At 41.4% G+C, this 14,808-nt stretch overlaps 1 protein-coding gene across 1 annotated transcript; it reads right to left on the minus strand.

The window, feature by feature from the left end:
* Positions 1-10,780: 10,780 nt before the first annotated feature.
* GKN2 (gastrokine 2) lies at positions 10,781-14,519 on the minus strand. Its single transcript, XM_010003947.1, has 6 exons — positions 14,508-14,519; positions 13,565-13,621; positions 12,902-13,033; positions 12,312-12,422; positions 11,434-11,587; positions 10,781-10,860 (listed from the first exon to the last, which is right to left on the minus strand). Exons 1-6 carry the CDS (start codon positions 14,517-14,519, stop codon positions 10,781-10,783), a joined length of 546 nt encoding a protein of 181 aa, XP_010002249.1.
* Positions 14,520-14,808: the final 289 nt, after the last annotated feature.

Genomic DNA, 14,808 nt, shown 5'->3' on the forward strand with positions numbered 1-14,808 from the left:
CAGAAAGTGAAACAGGGCTTTACGAAGTGTCAAGGTCGAGGATATACAAGATGGAAAGGGTGTGATGCTCCCCTGGGCAGGAGGAAATGGGGAAAAAGAATGTGAAGTGTTTTTAAAGCATCCTCACCCTATCTTAGTCTGGTTTTCAGAATGGAGAAACACACCTGCTCTAACACACCCAGAGCAGACTGGGATGTGGAACTGCTCTCAGGAGGAAGTGATTCATGTTTGCTTGTGTGTCCCAGGCTTGCTGGCAGCAGTAGCTCCTCAGGGAATAAAAAGAAAATCTGCCAGGTAGTTATAGTGTCACATGTTATTTCTCCACATGTAAACTCAGGTGGGTTTTGCTTGAGTAGTCTGTATCTTAACAAACTTAATAAAGATTTAAAAATTAGATTGTTGTTACATACTAGGTTTTTTTTTTAAAAAAAAAAAAAAAGAAAGAAAAAAAATGTTCCCTTTTTTCTACTTTGTTTTCTTTTTTCTGATTGTTTTTAGTGGATTCTATGGGAAGGCTGTCAAAGAACACCAGCAAGCAATCCCAAAGAGATAAAGTTTCCAATAGAGGAAAACAAAATTGCTTTTGATTGAAATACAGAAACATTCCTGAAAAGCAAATATTCCTTAGATCTTCTTTTTCTTCTTAATTTTTTTTAAAAATATATTTGAGGAGAGATACTTGATGAACAAGTACACAATTAAGTAATCTATTGGAGTGGAGGAGAATATTAGAATTTTTTCTGCCCTTCTTACATATGAATATAAATATCACAGGTCAAACTGTGGCTGGAATGTGGAAGTAAGAGCATATCATTTTACTTGCATCCACTATATACTTTTGTGGCCATTTGTTATAGATCTTCAAACCTCAATTCCAAATCCCCATATTTAGGGCAGATGAGACAGGAAACCTAACAAGCACTGAGCATTACCTATGATTTCAAAGTTTTGTGCTTATTTGTTAGCAGCACAGTTAGATGTTTGCATGTGCAATAGATAAAAAACAAATCCTTACACTGTGTTTACAGAGACACATGGGGTAGAAAAGAGAAACATTTGTGTGTCATAGAAGAAAATTTATCAAATGACTCGCCCAAGGTAGCAGAGGACATAGACAGCAGAGCCAGTAATTGTGCCTCAATTCCCAGAACTCACTGCTTCACCACAAGAAAATATCCTATCCCATCCTGCTGCTGCAAGGGACTGAAGCTGTGTAAATGCAGGGGTTTCAGTTGAAGGCTGCTCTCTAATCAGGACGCCGCAGATGTATATGCCATTTCAGGGAAGTAGGAGAGTGATGCAAGCTAATATGCTCTAGCAAACACCTCAGCATGTGATTTGAAGTTTTTAAAAATGCAGGGATGAAATTCTAACCAAAATGCCCCACATTGGTGTCTGCCAGGAGATAGCTGTGGCATGAGGTAACTGCTGGATGTGATACGGGAGATAAAGAAGAGTGTGACACTGACAGTGTGATGAGCTTGCAATGGAATAACTAAAATTAGTTTCCATTCCTGCATCTAAGTCCTTATTCCTGTAAGCCTTGGTTCATAGCTGCTCTGGATTTCCTTTCCATAAAAGGGCTGTTCCCAGCTCTCTATTCTGATTTCAGATGTCGCTGGGAAATGAAAAAGTAGTATTTAATAAAAGAGCAGGGAGAGAGAAGTGTAGCAATGCATTATGACCTGCATGATTGAGCAAAAGAAAACAGGATGAAGAAGGAAAGTCACTTTGCAGCCACAAGGGCAGGGAACTACTTAAACTGTAGACCCAGAGACACACTGGAAAGTGCATCAGCAGCTTTATCTTGGAAGCTCCAGGCACGTTGTCTTCATCAGCCATTTCCAGGCAAGTGAAAAGAATGGGGGACACACTAACCACGAGGGCACATGAACTACCTGCACTACCATGGGCAATTCCCTTTCCTCTCTCCTTTCTTTCTGCTGAGCTCTCAAAAGGTCCAGGCTCTAGGAAGGGTGTCCCTCAGTGTGCATCTGGAGGCAGCTGCAGGTCACTGGCCATGCAGCAGTACAGGTAAGGAATGATAAGCAGGTATTTCCAAGACAGTGCAAAGCCTGAGCAACTGAAACAGAAAGAAAAGAGCTGGAATAGCTGGACATTGCCCTTCTGTCAATGTCCTGTCAGTCATGTGCAGCAAATTCACTGCAAGCTTGTGGCCTTGTTGTTATTGTGAGCCCCAGCTCCCTGTGTGCTCATTCCCCAAGCAGTTAGTGGGAAGAGCTGCTGTTTTCTAGTGTGATTGGTTTGGCTTTGTATTTAATTGGAACATTTCTAGCATGCACTCAAGTACACAGCTCAGCCCTGCAGTCAGAGAACAATACACAGAAAATTCTTAAATCCATACATGAGAAAGGCAAAGCAAGCTCCTTGTTTTCCACCTGCTCCTGCACATTCCAGCATTTAACTTATTGTTTGTCTTCCTGTTAGTTCAAAATGAACTAACACAGACAATAAAAATGCTTACATTTAGCTTAAGTGTTTCCAGGAGTAGTAAGCCAAATATTTGCTTAAATCATGTATGAGATGGGAGGTGTCTCAAGAAATCTATTGATTTGTTTCCACTCCTATTATCTCAGTATATGCCTCCATGCAGATGGAGGCCCTAACTAACACTAAAAGATCTTTTAGTATTTAGTATCCTTAAAGGTCACACAACTTATTAATTCAATCTGATTCAAATCTGGTAAGACATGGTTAAAAAAGATTAATTGCTATTTGAGATCTTCACATAGCAAGTGATTGTACTGCAGTGCTAATGAACAGCAGAGTAGGCACACTGTTTAATACCAGGAGTCTTTAACTCTGCAGGCTTCTTATCATTCTTGCTTCACAGAACAGTTTAACAGAAAAAGGTCAAGAGAAAGTTTTAATTTTACATTTTTGAAATTCCTTCTCTCATCATCTAGTTATTTTATGGAGCTTTGGTATTCATATGGGTGTTAAACTTAGGCGACTCTCCAAGCAGTTTCAGTGACACTGACAAAAGCAAGACCCTGAACCAAACATTACAGAAATCCCCCAAATTGTTGCTCTTTCTTTGTCAGCTGTGCCCACAGTGGGCTGTTTGAGGAACACCAGTATTTTCCTTAATAAGAACCCCACTTACATTCTCCTGCAGCCATGAAAGAACAAAGATCTTGTGAACAATTATGAAATGTTATCTTGTCTTCGGTTTTTAGAACGATGGAATCTTAATCTTGAATGATGGGTTGGAAGAAAAAAAGAGACTCTGTTCACCAGACATTATTTTGTTGACAATTTTGACTAATAGCCTGATATTATTTAACTAACAACTGGAGTATTAAGGAGAGACAGATTATTTTCTGGCAGCACTAGCTGATGTCTCAGCACGACATGGTAATGACAAAGGCAACAGCTTGTAAGCATATCAACTAGAGATGAGGAAAAATTAGACAAGCATGTGTAATATTTGTTCTGTTTATTTCAAGTTACAGTTAGGATCAAAAGGGCCAAGCAAGTTGTACATAATAGTAGAAAAAACAATTCAGTAAAAAAGACTGTTTAAATACAGCCTTAATAATTCAAAGATTAAAATGTATTACAGTTCAGTTTCTTGAACATGATGATTGGAATTACACTGGATAAATCAGGGGTTGTCAGCAGCCTCTCTCATTGATGTCTGCTGTGCAACTGAAAATCGTGTCTTTTCTACCTTCTTTTAAGGGGAAATTCTACAGAACTTCTCATTCATTTTGGCTTTAATCCAGCCAAAATTCCAAATATGGTCTGGTTCTCTTAGTCTGGCTTCTACAACTTCACTGTTCAAGATGTTCAGAATACTTATGTATTGGTTAACAGTATCATGGAATTTGATCAAATGCTGTTAATAGCTCAGTTCACAAGGCAACTGAATTCTCCTCACCCAAAAAAAGTCTTAATATATATCCAAGATTAAACTGAAGGACTAATTGCTCTCCAGACTTAATTAGAATATTAACAATGTGACCATATCTTGGCATCTTTAAAAAAATACATGACAATGGACAGGGAAAATGCAAGTCCATACATAATAGGTCTAGGCAAGTATACAGGTTGCCCAGGGAAGCTGTGGCTGCCCCATCCCTGGGGGTGTTGAAGGGCAGGTTGGATGGGGCTTGGAGCAACCTGGGATGGTGGGAGGTGTCCCTGCCCATGCCAGGAGGGTTGGAACTGGATGATCTTGAAGGTCTCTTCCCACCCAAACCATTCCATGATTCTGTAAGTATCTTTACAGCCAGGAAACTTACCTCATTGATACACAGATTATTTTCAGATCAGCTGTCACATCAGTTAGATACCGTTTTAATGGTAGGATATGCATACAGAGACTTCTCTTTCTCAGGTACTATTTATACTCTGCTAACGCTTGTGAGGCTCATAAAAATACATTTTAATGGGGGAATTTTTAACCAATCTCTCACTTCTTATAGCCTAGCACTGCTAGCTCTCTAATTCTTCTGTTGTAGTTACCTCCTTCACAGCTGTTTAACACCTGCAAGCTATGCGTGAACATCCCTCTGTCTGAAGGAAGTCACCCCCATCCCTGGGGGTGTTGAAGGGCAGGTTGGATGGGGCTTGGAGCAACCTGGGATGGTGGGAGGTGTCCCTGCCCATGCCAGGAGGGTTGGAACTGGATGATCTTGAAGGTCTCTTCCCACCCAAACCATTCCATGATTCTGTAAGTATCTTTACAGCCAGGAAACTTACCTCATTGATACACAGATTATTTTCAGATCAGCTGTCACATCAGTTAGATACCGTTTTAATGGTAGGATATGCATACAGAGACTTCTCTTTCTCAGGTACTATTTATACTCTGCTAACGCTTGTGAGGCTCATAAAAATACATTTTAATGGGGGAATTTTTAACCAATCTCTCACTTCTTATAGCCTAGCACTGCTAGCTCTCTAATTCTTCTGTTGTAGTTACCTCCTTCACAGCTGTTTAACACCTGCAAGCTATGCGTGAACATCCCTCTGTCTGAAGGAAGTCACCCCTCTGGTAATTCCTCATTTTTAATTAGCAAAACCCCCACATTTAGGACTGTAGCTTGGGGGAGTCTGTAATGTGCTGCACATCTCCCCAGTGTTTCTCAGGGCAGCTTGGCAGGCAGGAGTGTCCTGTGAAGCGCGGATGGCAGCTTATCTCATTGAGAGCACGGAACAAGCCCCTCGCAGTCCCTGGTGTTAAAGGGCTCAACTTATCTGGAATGAGTGGCAGAGTGCCCTGGCTCAGCTTCTCAGTATATTGCACCCAGGGACATTGCTTAATGTGTTGCTGTCAAACACCTCCCAGTGTGCTCAGGGCAAATTTCTGAATCAGGGAGCTTGTCTAGGTGAAAACAGCCTCTGCTTCCTATCACAGGGGATGGAAAAGGTTATTGGCTACCACTGTTGGCTCAAGCCTTAACGTCTTTATGTCTCAATTTAAACATATTTTTAAATGCTTAACAATCCTTAAGTGACTATGTGTACAACAGTGCCAGCAGCAGAAAGGGAAACTCCCCAGCAGCTGGCATGGTGACTATCATGGTATGTATGTGAAGGGTGGATGTACTGTGTCCTACCTGGGAAGTGCCAGGCAGGATTTACAGCCTGCAAACAGACAAAGGCCATAGCTATCTTTATAGCCTGGGATGCCCTGGAATTACAAGAACTTCCCCAGAAAAACTCACTGTACTGCTTTACCCCTCTACCCTCCTTTATGCCCTCACATCAGCTCTCAACTAAAAGTGAGCATGCTACAAAAGGGTCTACTTCATGTTACTTCACTTCTCAACAAGAAATGGCTGGAATAACTGGAGGACTCCATTCAATAGATCTGAGTCACTTCCTCTCTTTATACACACCCTCAGAAAATTATATAAAGTGGGAACTGCCAAGTCACAGAGTCTGGCTGCCTCCTACTGCACTGAGAGAAAAAGCAAAGGAAAGAACTTGCAGAATAGGAACAGAGAAGCTCAAAGGAGTAGAGGATGTGGCCATGACAAGTGCTAAGAACAGCAGGACCTGCCTGCAAGGATCAGAGACCTGGCTACAAAACCCCAGTCAAACTGTCAGCCCCTTGGGCTCCCCATAAAAAACCCAAAGCAAACAACAAACCAAGAGCACATCTCTGGGTTTTGCATATGCTGGCTAAGCAGGATTGGGCAGGGGCAGAGAGATGGGGTTGTTAGATTTCACTTGGTGGCAACAAGGATGGGATAAGGAGAGGGAGATAAGAAGAATGCAGGAGTATTGGGGCTTCCCCCCTTACCTGTGGTCATGGTCAGTGTGGGACTGACTTTTGTCAGATTTATCTTTCATCTGCTGCTGCATCCCTTTTCTGAAAGAGGAAAGATTTCATTCACTCTTGTGAATCTTTGCTACTTACATTTCTAGAACACTTGGAAATCTTTGATTAATAAACATCATGCAACTACAATGCCACATTAAATAGTGGAAGATATATACACATATTAAAGAGAAAAAAATGACAAATGCTGAGAAATGGAAGAGTTCAGTTAGTCACCAAATGGGGAATAATTACAGATGAAAAGGATTATAATTGGTTTGGAAATCTGAAATAATTCTATGCTTCTGCATCCTGCCACAGCTTTTACCTCCTGGGGAACAGGTCTCAGGTTAAAAGGATTAATTTTATTTTATTGTTCAGTTGTGGATTGCTCCTAATCAGTGCTTCTACCAGCCTAATGACATCAGGATGTCACTTAGTAACAACCATGGACTCAGACTGCAACAAGAAAAACATAACTGTTGAGGATCTTGTAACAATTTGCCATCTAGCGGTTTATGGAAAGCAAACTCGGCTCTTAGCTCAAGTAGAAATCAAACACTTAACACCAAGACTGCATTAGATGTTAAACATGTAACAGTGCAAAACCCAGCTCACCTTCTGCACTGACAATGATTTAAATTTTGACTGTTTAAGATTAGGCAGCTTGATTGAAACTGAGCAAGTAATTTCCTTTTGGAGGAATGTGTCCCCTTTCCTTCTGGCACGTGAATCTTGCCACGTTCAGGGGAAAGGGTTCAGTGGTAAAAAGATCTTGGACTAATGTGCAGCACAGGTGACTAGATAAATGGCTGTCCTTGGCAGTGAGGGGCCACAGAGGCTTCCTGCCCACTGATATGTATAAGGATCAAGAAAGGTTAATTGCAGCAGAGCTGGAGATGGGACTGGAATGTGTGCTAAATTCTGCCCTCCCTGAATGCTTGACATATTTCAGCTGCCTGTCAAGTGTGCATCCAATAATACCATTGCTTGGATTCCAGGCATGCCTTTAAACACCTTTCAGGTTTTTTAAAAAGCTGGGGGTAAATAATCATTATTCTGATATGAGAGCCTAGAATAAATTCTGTTTTAACTTACAAAAGCTGTCAGTGCTCATGCACACAGATCCTCACTCAGGTACACCCAGACACACTCCCAATGTGTTCTTTTCCACTTAAAACAAATCCCTCACCTTTTATAGGACAAGCCTAGCTGAGAAGCTAGCTAAACTTCCAAAACATGCATATCAATTTCATGAAGTGAAGCTCTTTGAACAATCAGGTAATTTAAAAGATAGTAAGAGTCACATTCTGATACCCTCTTCCTCTCTTGAGTCTTTCTGACAATATGTCTTTAGGATCTACCCCTGTGTCTTGGCTCTTCATTTTTGTGATACATCTGGGTTCTGGGCCTGGTGGAATCACCACATCTCTGCCTCTCTCCTGATACCGATAGACCAGTGCCATTTTCAAGGTGTTAATCTTATGCTTAAGACTAATAAGCATCATAGACAAATCACTTAGGCAGTTATTAGGGTCAGCAGTCTGCTTTGTTGATTGTGAACACAACTTCCTCTCCCATTGTTCCTGAGAATGGTTGCTGGCTGTTCTCCATTTAGGAAGTGGCTGCAATCCTCTGTGGGTCCCTCTCGTGGAAATCGGTGGGAATTTTCCATCTGTTCCAGTGGGAAATCTCATGGAGCACAATGTAAAAAAATCCTTACCAAGAGACGACCCATAAAGCTACAGATACCTGATGAGCTCTATGACAGAATATGCTTCACATTATATGGAACATGTCTAAGTTAAGTGATACATAATAGGAAAGCTATAGATTTCCTTCAGATTGTGAACATTCAGCCCAGGCTCTTTCCTGATGGGCTGTGGATTTAAAGACTGAAAATATTTCCAGACTACAGTTATTTAAGGCAACAGATGGACCATATCTTCAGGGACACTTTAGCTGTTGTTGCTCCTTTTTACTTCCTTGGGTCTTTCTCCATAGTCTTGTGACAACATCCATCACCCTGCAAGGTAAGAAAAATGGTTTAATTATAGTCTGAAACAAGTATGGAAGACATATGGTGAACTGTGGCATAGTCAGCAAAGAGTGAAATAGCAGGAAACAGCACTGGCAAACTACAGTATCAACTAGATAAAATATCAAAACACTTTCTCCTGCATAGTTCCTTTTCTCTGCTGTTGTTCAGAGCTGGGTGTACCTGCCTGTTTGTCCTTTAGTTAGTTACTAAACAAAAAATAAATTTCCTTTGCTCTGCAGATATTTCTAGCATGAACTTTGAAACCAGTGACATGTTGGTGGTGCTAATAGGCCTAGGCTCAAGGTCTATAGTCAGAGCAGTAATGTGCCCATTCATGTGCTCCTGTGGAAACAGACCATCCTCTGAGAAACAGGGGCACACGGGTCATGGGGTGCATGTCTGCCTAAAGAGTGCTCCACCCAGAAGAGTGTCCTCTAAGCTGTGCACCTTGCCATTGAAGATGTTGTGAGAGTAGATGGGTAACTGAAGGATTATTTATGGAACAATAAACACAGGATTCGAAACGCAAATAACAGCCCTGACTGATACAATGAGATTGTGAACTAAAATGAAAGCTAGAAACAATCTTCTTCCACGTCTGAGTACCTGAAGGGCAGAAACACTACCTCCCTAGCTCAAACAAAAGTAAATGACAGATAATAAGTATTGAGACTTGTTTCAGACTTCTTTGTAGAACTTTTTGCTCTAGTATTGAGTGCAAACCTCCTGAGCTTGTAACACTGCCTTCAGATTCAGGGGGCAGTAAACATGAACAGCCTGTTGGTAAGATTTTAGATGTGTTTGCACAACTTCCTAAACAAAAAATGTAAGTCCTCAAATATGTTTTTAATTTAAATGAAATTCAGTCAGACTGTAGAAAGGTGGTTTTTTTTCTACCATTGGTAAGACTGAAGAGCTGGACTGAGTTCCTGTCTCAGACATGCAGAATGTCCATAATTGCAGTCAAAGCACACAGGGTAGATAGTGCTTCAGTTCTCCAGTGACAGCAGCAAGGCAGCCTCATGTTGTTTACTCAGAGAAGTCCTCATGATCTGTAAGCAACTATGCAAGAGAATAGGACTCTGGGCACAAATCCAGGCTGGGGGAAGAATGACTGGAGAGCAGGCCTGAGGAGGACTTGGGGGTGGGAGGAGATGAGAAGCTGGACATGAGCCACCAGTGAGCTCTGGAGCCCAGAGGGGCAATTGTGTCTTGGGCTGCATCAAAATAAGTGTGGCCAGCAGGGTCAGGGAGGGGAGATTCTTCCCCTCTGCTTTGCTGAGACCCCACCTGGAATGCTGTGTACAGCTCTGGAGCCCTCAGCACAGGAGAGACGTGAAGCTGTTGGAGAGGGTCCAGAGAAGGGCCATGGAGATGACCCAAGGGCTAGAGCAGCTCTGCTCTGGAAACAGGCTGGGAGAGTTGGGGTGTTCAGCCTGGAGAAGGGAAGGCTCCAGGGAGACCTTAGAGAAGCCTACTAGTATCTGAAAGGGCTCCAAGGAAAGTTGGGGAGGGGTTTTTCACCAGAGAGGGTAGTGATAGGACAAGGGGTAATGGTTTTAAACTGAGGGAGGGGAGATTTAGGTTAGACATCAGGAAGAAATTCTTTACCATGAGGGCAGTAAGGTGCTGGAATAGGTTGTACAGGGAGGTTGTGGAAAGCCCCTCCCTGGAGGTGATGGAAAGGATGTGTGAATTCAACCATTCGCTGAGATCTACCAGAAGAGCAGGCAGGCAGCACCAGTGCTACCTCATCTTGTATTTAAATCAGCTCCTGACACAAACTACTCTCCAACATATGCAGGTCTCTCAGCAAATGGCCACAGCTCTTTCTGACATTGTGTGAAAGGGTCATTTTATTCTGGGTTGCAGGGCAGTCCTCCATCTGGGGTTGAAAAATGCCCAGAACAAGAAGCTCTCTGACCCATTGCACGTATTCAAATTGCTACAAATTTTCACTGGTCCTGCAGAATTCAAGCTTCTTTGTAAATGTTGGTAACATAGATCTGCACCCTCCCTTTATCTACCCACTCATCTATTTGCTCACTCCATCCAGCAATTGTACATAAGGTGAGGCAGCACCTGAAGAGGCCAAAGGGAAGTTCTCCACTGGAAAGAACTATTCAGTTACTGTTTTGTCCCTGGCATGAAGCATATACCAATGCCCAGGTCATGCTGCAGCCTGAGCACTGGAATGCACCAAAGGAAAACATATCTCTTCTGTAGGAAAACTAGCAAGGCCACTTTATTTCCATTCTGCTTTTGAATGAAGAAAATAAGACAAAGCATTTTAATTACAGCATTATTTTTATTTGTGTATCATTGGTTTAGGATTGGCAAGTTGAGCCTAACAATGGGTTTTGTCCCAGTTGGAGAACATGGCCACCATCACAACTGCATGCAAAGAACCAAACTGTTGCCATGCAGGATTGTCAAGATCCAGACTACTGTAATCTTTCACAGACATTAAGGCCCAGAATGCTTGGAATTCCTGCTCTGGCACAGGTATTAAAACTTGGTAGTGCTAAAAGAAATGAGAAAATGAAGATATTATCAGTGACAAGATCCCTCTATGCAGCAAGCAAAAGTCTGCTAAATATAAAAATTTCAATTTCAATTTGTGATCCTATTCCTGTTGGTCTCAATAGACACCGTGTAAAATTTTTATGGTGTAACTCAGATGGAGGAAATGTCTGTACAGCTTTTAAATCACCTTTGTGCTCCTCCTTTCCTATAACCCACATCCAGCAGGTACCATGCTGGCTACAGGAGATGCCCTTTGGGACCACTGTATCATTAATAGGGACACCAGCTGGGTTCAACTGCTATGCTGTGGCTTCCTCTGACCCCAAGCAAACCACTTTGGAACAGCTCTTCCAGACATTTAGATGCCTACGGATGAAAAAGCATGTTTATCAGATTTTTCCAAGGATCCCAGAGCATTACCCTTTCAATCCTGCTAGGTAGTTAACTCCTTCTCCCTAAAACAGGGCAGTTATGTTCCTGCTTCAAAGGTACCATGTGAACATAGGTTTAAAGGACAGAAAGATGCTTATGCACTGCAACAGAAGCACAATGTTCTGATCCTGTAACTTACTCTCAGTCTTTTCAAGCTGGTAGAGAGGCAGACCTGTGCAGAGGTGTTCAATGGCTTTACCATAGAGGATCCAGTCCTTGAAATTCCCAAGCCTGGAACTGCCAGGTTGAAACTGTACCCACACATTATGTGGAGAGTACACTGTCTTCATAGTCTGAAAAGAAAATGGTAAACATCATCAGTAATGTAGCTTTGCTCTCATTCTACAAGGACAAACTTTGAGAAGATCCCAAAATCTAAAATCACCTTCCTTTTCCTCACACTAGCAATAGCTGAAGGAGCTATGTGCTTTTAAAGAAAAGAAATATTTCAATCCATTCACAAATAAAGTTCACTAGACACTAATTCTGTCAACACAGCAAAATGAGCTGTATTACTGTCATAATAAGTTATATTCATTTTTTTGCTGTGAACGAGCTACTGTTAAAAACAGGCCAGAACTCAAGTTCACCTCCAGAAAATACTTCCAGTCAAGTTCATGAAAACTTTGCCTGAGTAGGAAAGTGTAAGACTGGTCAAAGTAAATTGATTTCTAAAGAAAATTGTTTCAAGTTCTGTCAAGCTCAAAATATAGCATGAAAATGAAAAAAAGGAAAAGCCTGTCAGAACTTGTACAGATCTCAAAACAGTCAAATTACTTTCCAGGACAATGACAATCCACTATAAAACTGGCAGGGGATGGGGGGACATGATTGCTCATTATCTTAAAAGAATGTTCAACATGATATTCCCTTGAAGTTGAGTCAGAGCTGCTTCACCATTGCTATCACAGTAGAACAGCTGCTCTTAAAGGCAGAATGGAGAGCCCCCAGTACCCCCCACAACTCTTACACACTTGTCTCTCCTGTATGCAAGACACATTCTCACTGCAAAGTCACCTTTTTCTCAAATGCCAGGCGTCCAATTTCGTCCAGCTCTGGGATGTATTCCTTATCTATTTTAATGATAAAGCAGGCATTTCGTGCAAATAACCTTGTTGCAATATACCCCTGTGATGAAAAAAAAAGAAGATTTAATTAATTAAAAAATGCTACAACTAATATTAGTTGATTCTCTCTACTCCAAGACAATCTAGAAAAAACATGAAGAGGCTATGCTGATGGGGAATGACTCTGCATTTACCTTGGGGAAATGGAAGCAGCCTTCCAACATTAATGTTTGTCCACAAGACTGAAGTATCTTTTCTGACAGATTTCTACTGCACTTTCTGTACATGAGGGATGGCAGCCTATTCCCAACAGTGACCTCCCTGAGGTCAGTGACATTCTTTTCACTTCCATGAACTGCCACCCCATGTTTCATTACAAGTCTTTTCAATTGCACCATATATGGGTGAAACAAGGAGAAGGAAAGGTGACCAAAGAAGCAGTGTTTCAGGGCAACTTATGGCAACAATACACTACAATAATTTCTGAGTTTAAAAACTTCCTCAGAGATTAACTCTAGGCAGATTCTTAGATTTACTTACACGTGAGTAGTCGAAGATGGTATCAGAGGAGTACACACCAGAACGGACATGGACATCAACAATGTGTTTGTCACTGTGGATTGTCATAGTTGCAGTGACATAGCGACTGCCAGGTTCTTGCAGGAGAAAGGTCTTTGGTAAAAAAAACAAAATCAGTGTTTATCTCTGGCTTGTACCTTGAAAAGGTACATTATAAACCAATGTTCTGTATCAAATAAACAGGTATGATTGCTTTATGTAAATACTAAATCCCTTAAAAACCCTCTAGCAGCCTCAGGAGGCCCTTGAGGTGCCAATTAATTGTGCAGGAGGGTGTCAAGGTAAGAAAGGAGGGGACAGCCCCTCACTGCAGGCTAAGGAAAAACAACATGGGGCACCCCAGTCATTATGTGTGGCAGCAGGGACTGGCAGGAGACTGTAACAGCCTCCAAATTTTGGCTTGAGCAAAGGGCACCTACGCTCCTCCCCCTGATTTCTTCCCCCCCCATGCATCTGCATAGGCATTGGCTTGCATGATTGCCACCTCTGACAAATGCTACACTTGGCAATAAGTAACTTGCTAGGTTTTTTCTGTGCTGTTCTTCCTATTATATTGGTCTTCTGCCCAGGAATCCAATACATTTTAAATGTATAGTGCACTAGAAGGCTCATCAATTCTCTTACCTCCAATGCAGAAGAAGCCTGAGTCCAAAAGACTCCCAGCAAAACAAGAACTGCAGCCTGTAAAAGGAATAAACATTCTCACTTTACAAACACCAGGCAGTGCCATAAAAAACCCCAGTTCATAGAATTGCTTTGGTTGGAAAAGACATTTAAGATCATCAAGTCCAACCAGGAACCTAACTTTGCCAAATCCCCCACTAACCCATGTCCCTCAGCACCACATCTACATAGCTTTAAAATCCCTCAGAATGGTGACTCCTCCACTGCCCTGGGCAGCCTGGGTCAGGGCCTGACAACCCTTTCAGGCAGAAATTTTATTAATTGAAGGAAGCAGCTGTAGCATCAGTTTGAAAAATTACCCACTTAACACGTATTAGTTAAAAACAATTACAATTCTTCATTGTAAGATTCCTGCTATTAGGCTCTCGTTGGCTTGTAAATGAAAATTAGTATCTTAACCATTACATTTTTTTACATTATTCAAAAGTCTCTCTTTGATGCCATGTTATTTCTTGATTTGCCTCTGCAACTGCAGTTATTAAATCATAACTAAATTCCCCTTCTGAATTGTAATCAAGTCCTGAAATCTTTACTCATATGATGCTTCAACTGAAACTAAGGAAATTACTGTATATGGGAGAAATGCAAGTTTCCCACTGAACAATCCAAACAAAACACCACTGTACTAGTCCCAGTATTACTTACTACAGCATCATATTATCTGTCCTTTTGTTTTTAAAAATAAAGAACTTATTACAATATAAGTTCAATAAAAATGGATATACTCACAAATCTGTTCATTTTTCTTTCAGATAAGAACGACAGGCTGCAGAAAGTAAGAATGTAAGAAAATCCCAGAGACTTTCAACTTTTATATCTTGGTGGAGGTGTGGGAAACACTTGACAGTACTTTTCCTCATGACTCGAACAAGTCCTTATTTACATGCCACACCATGGTAAGCCTCATATCTAAATTTTGGGTTGGCAGAGATAACCTGACCCCGATATGTTAAAGGCACTCAGTAAGTCAGCTTTTGTAAAGTCTATCACTCTATAAATGACTGTTATTTACTGGTTTAAACTTTAGAGGAGTTGCCACTCTCACTACTTCCATTTAAAAAATATCAGGCTATTGTCCAAAATTAAATGGCATCAGGAATAACTCTGATATTCAGTCATACAAACTGTACTTTTTCTTCTGAAATATAATCTCTAGCAGCCTGATAGTCTGCAGACAAATCCTG

This window comes from Chaetura pelagica, unplaced genomic scaffold (assembly GCF_000747805.2).
Source record: "Chaetura pelagica isolate M959 unplaced genomic scaffold, ChaPel_1.0 scaffold528, whole genome shotgun sequence".
Classification (NCBI taxonomy): domain Eukaryota; kingdom Metazoa; phylum Chordata; class Aves; order Apodiformes; family Apodidae; genus Chaetura; species Chaetura pelagica.

Coding starts and splice junctions, on each gene's coding strand:
- GKN2 (XM_010003947.1), bottom strand. Junction 13,034..13,564: donor AGGCTTCTTCTGCATTGGAG/GTAAGAGAATTG, acceptor TTTTTACCAAAG/ACCTTTCTCCTGCAAGAACC. Junction 11,588..12,311: donor GCCTGGCATTTGAGAAAAAG/GTGACTTTGCAG, acceptor TTTTCTTTTCAG/ACTATGAAGACAGTGTACTC.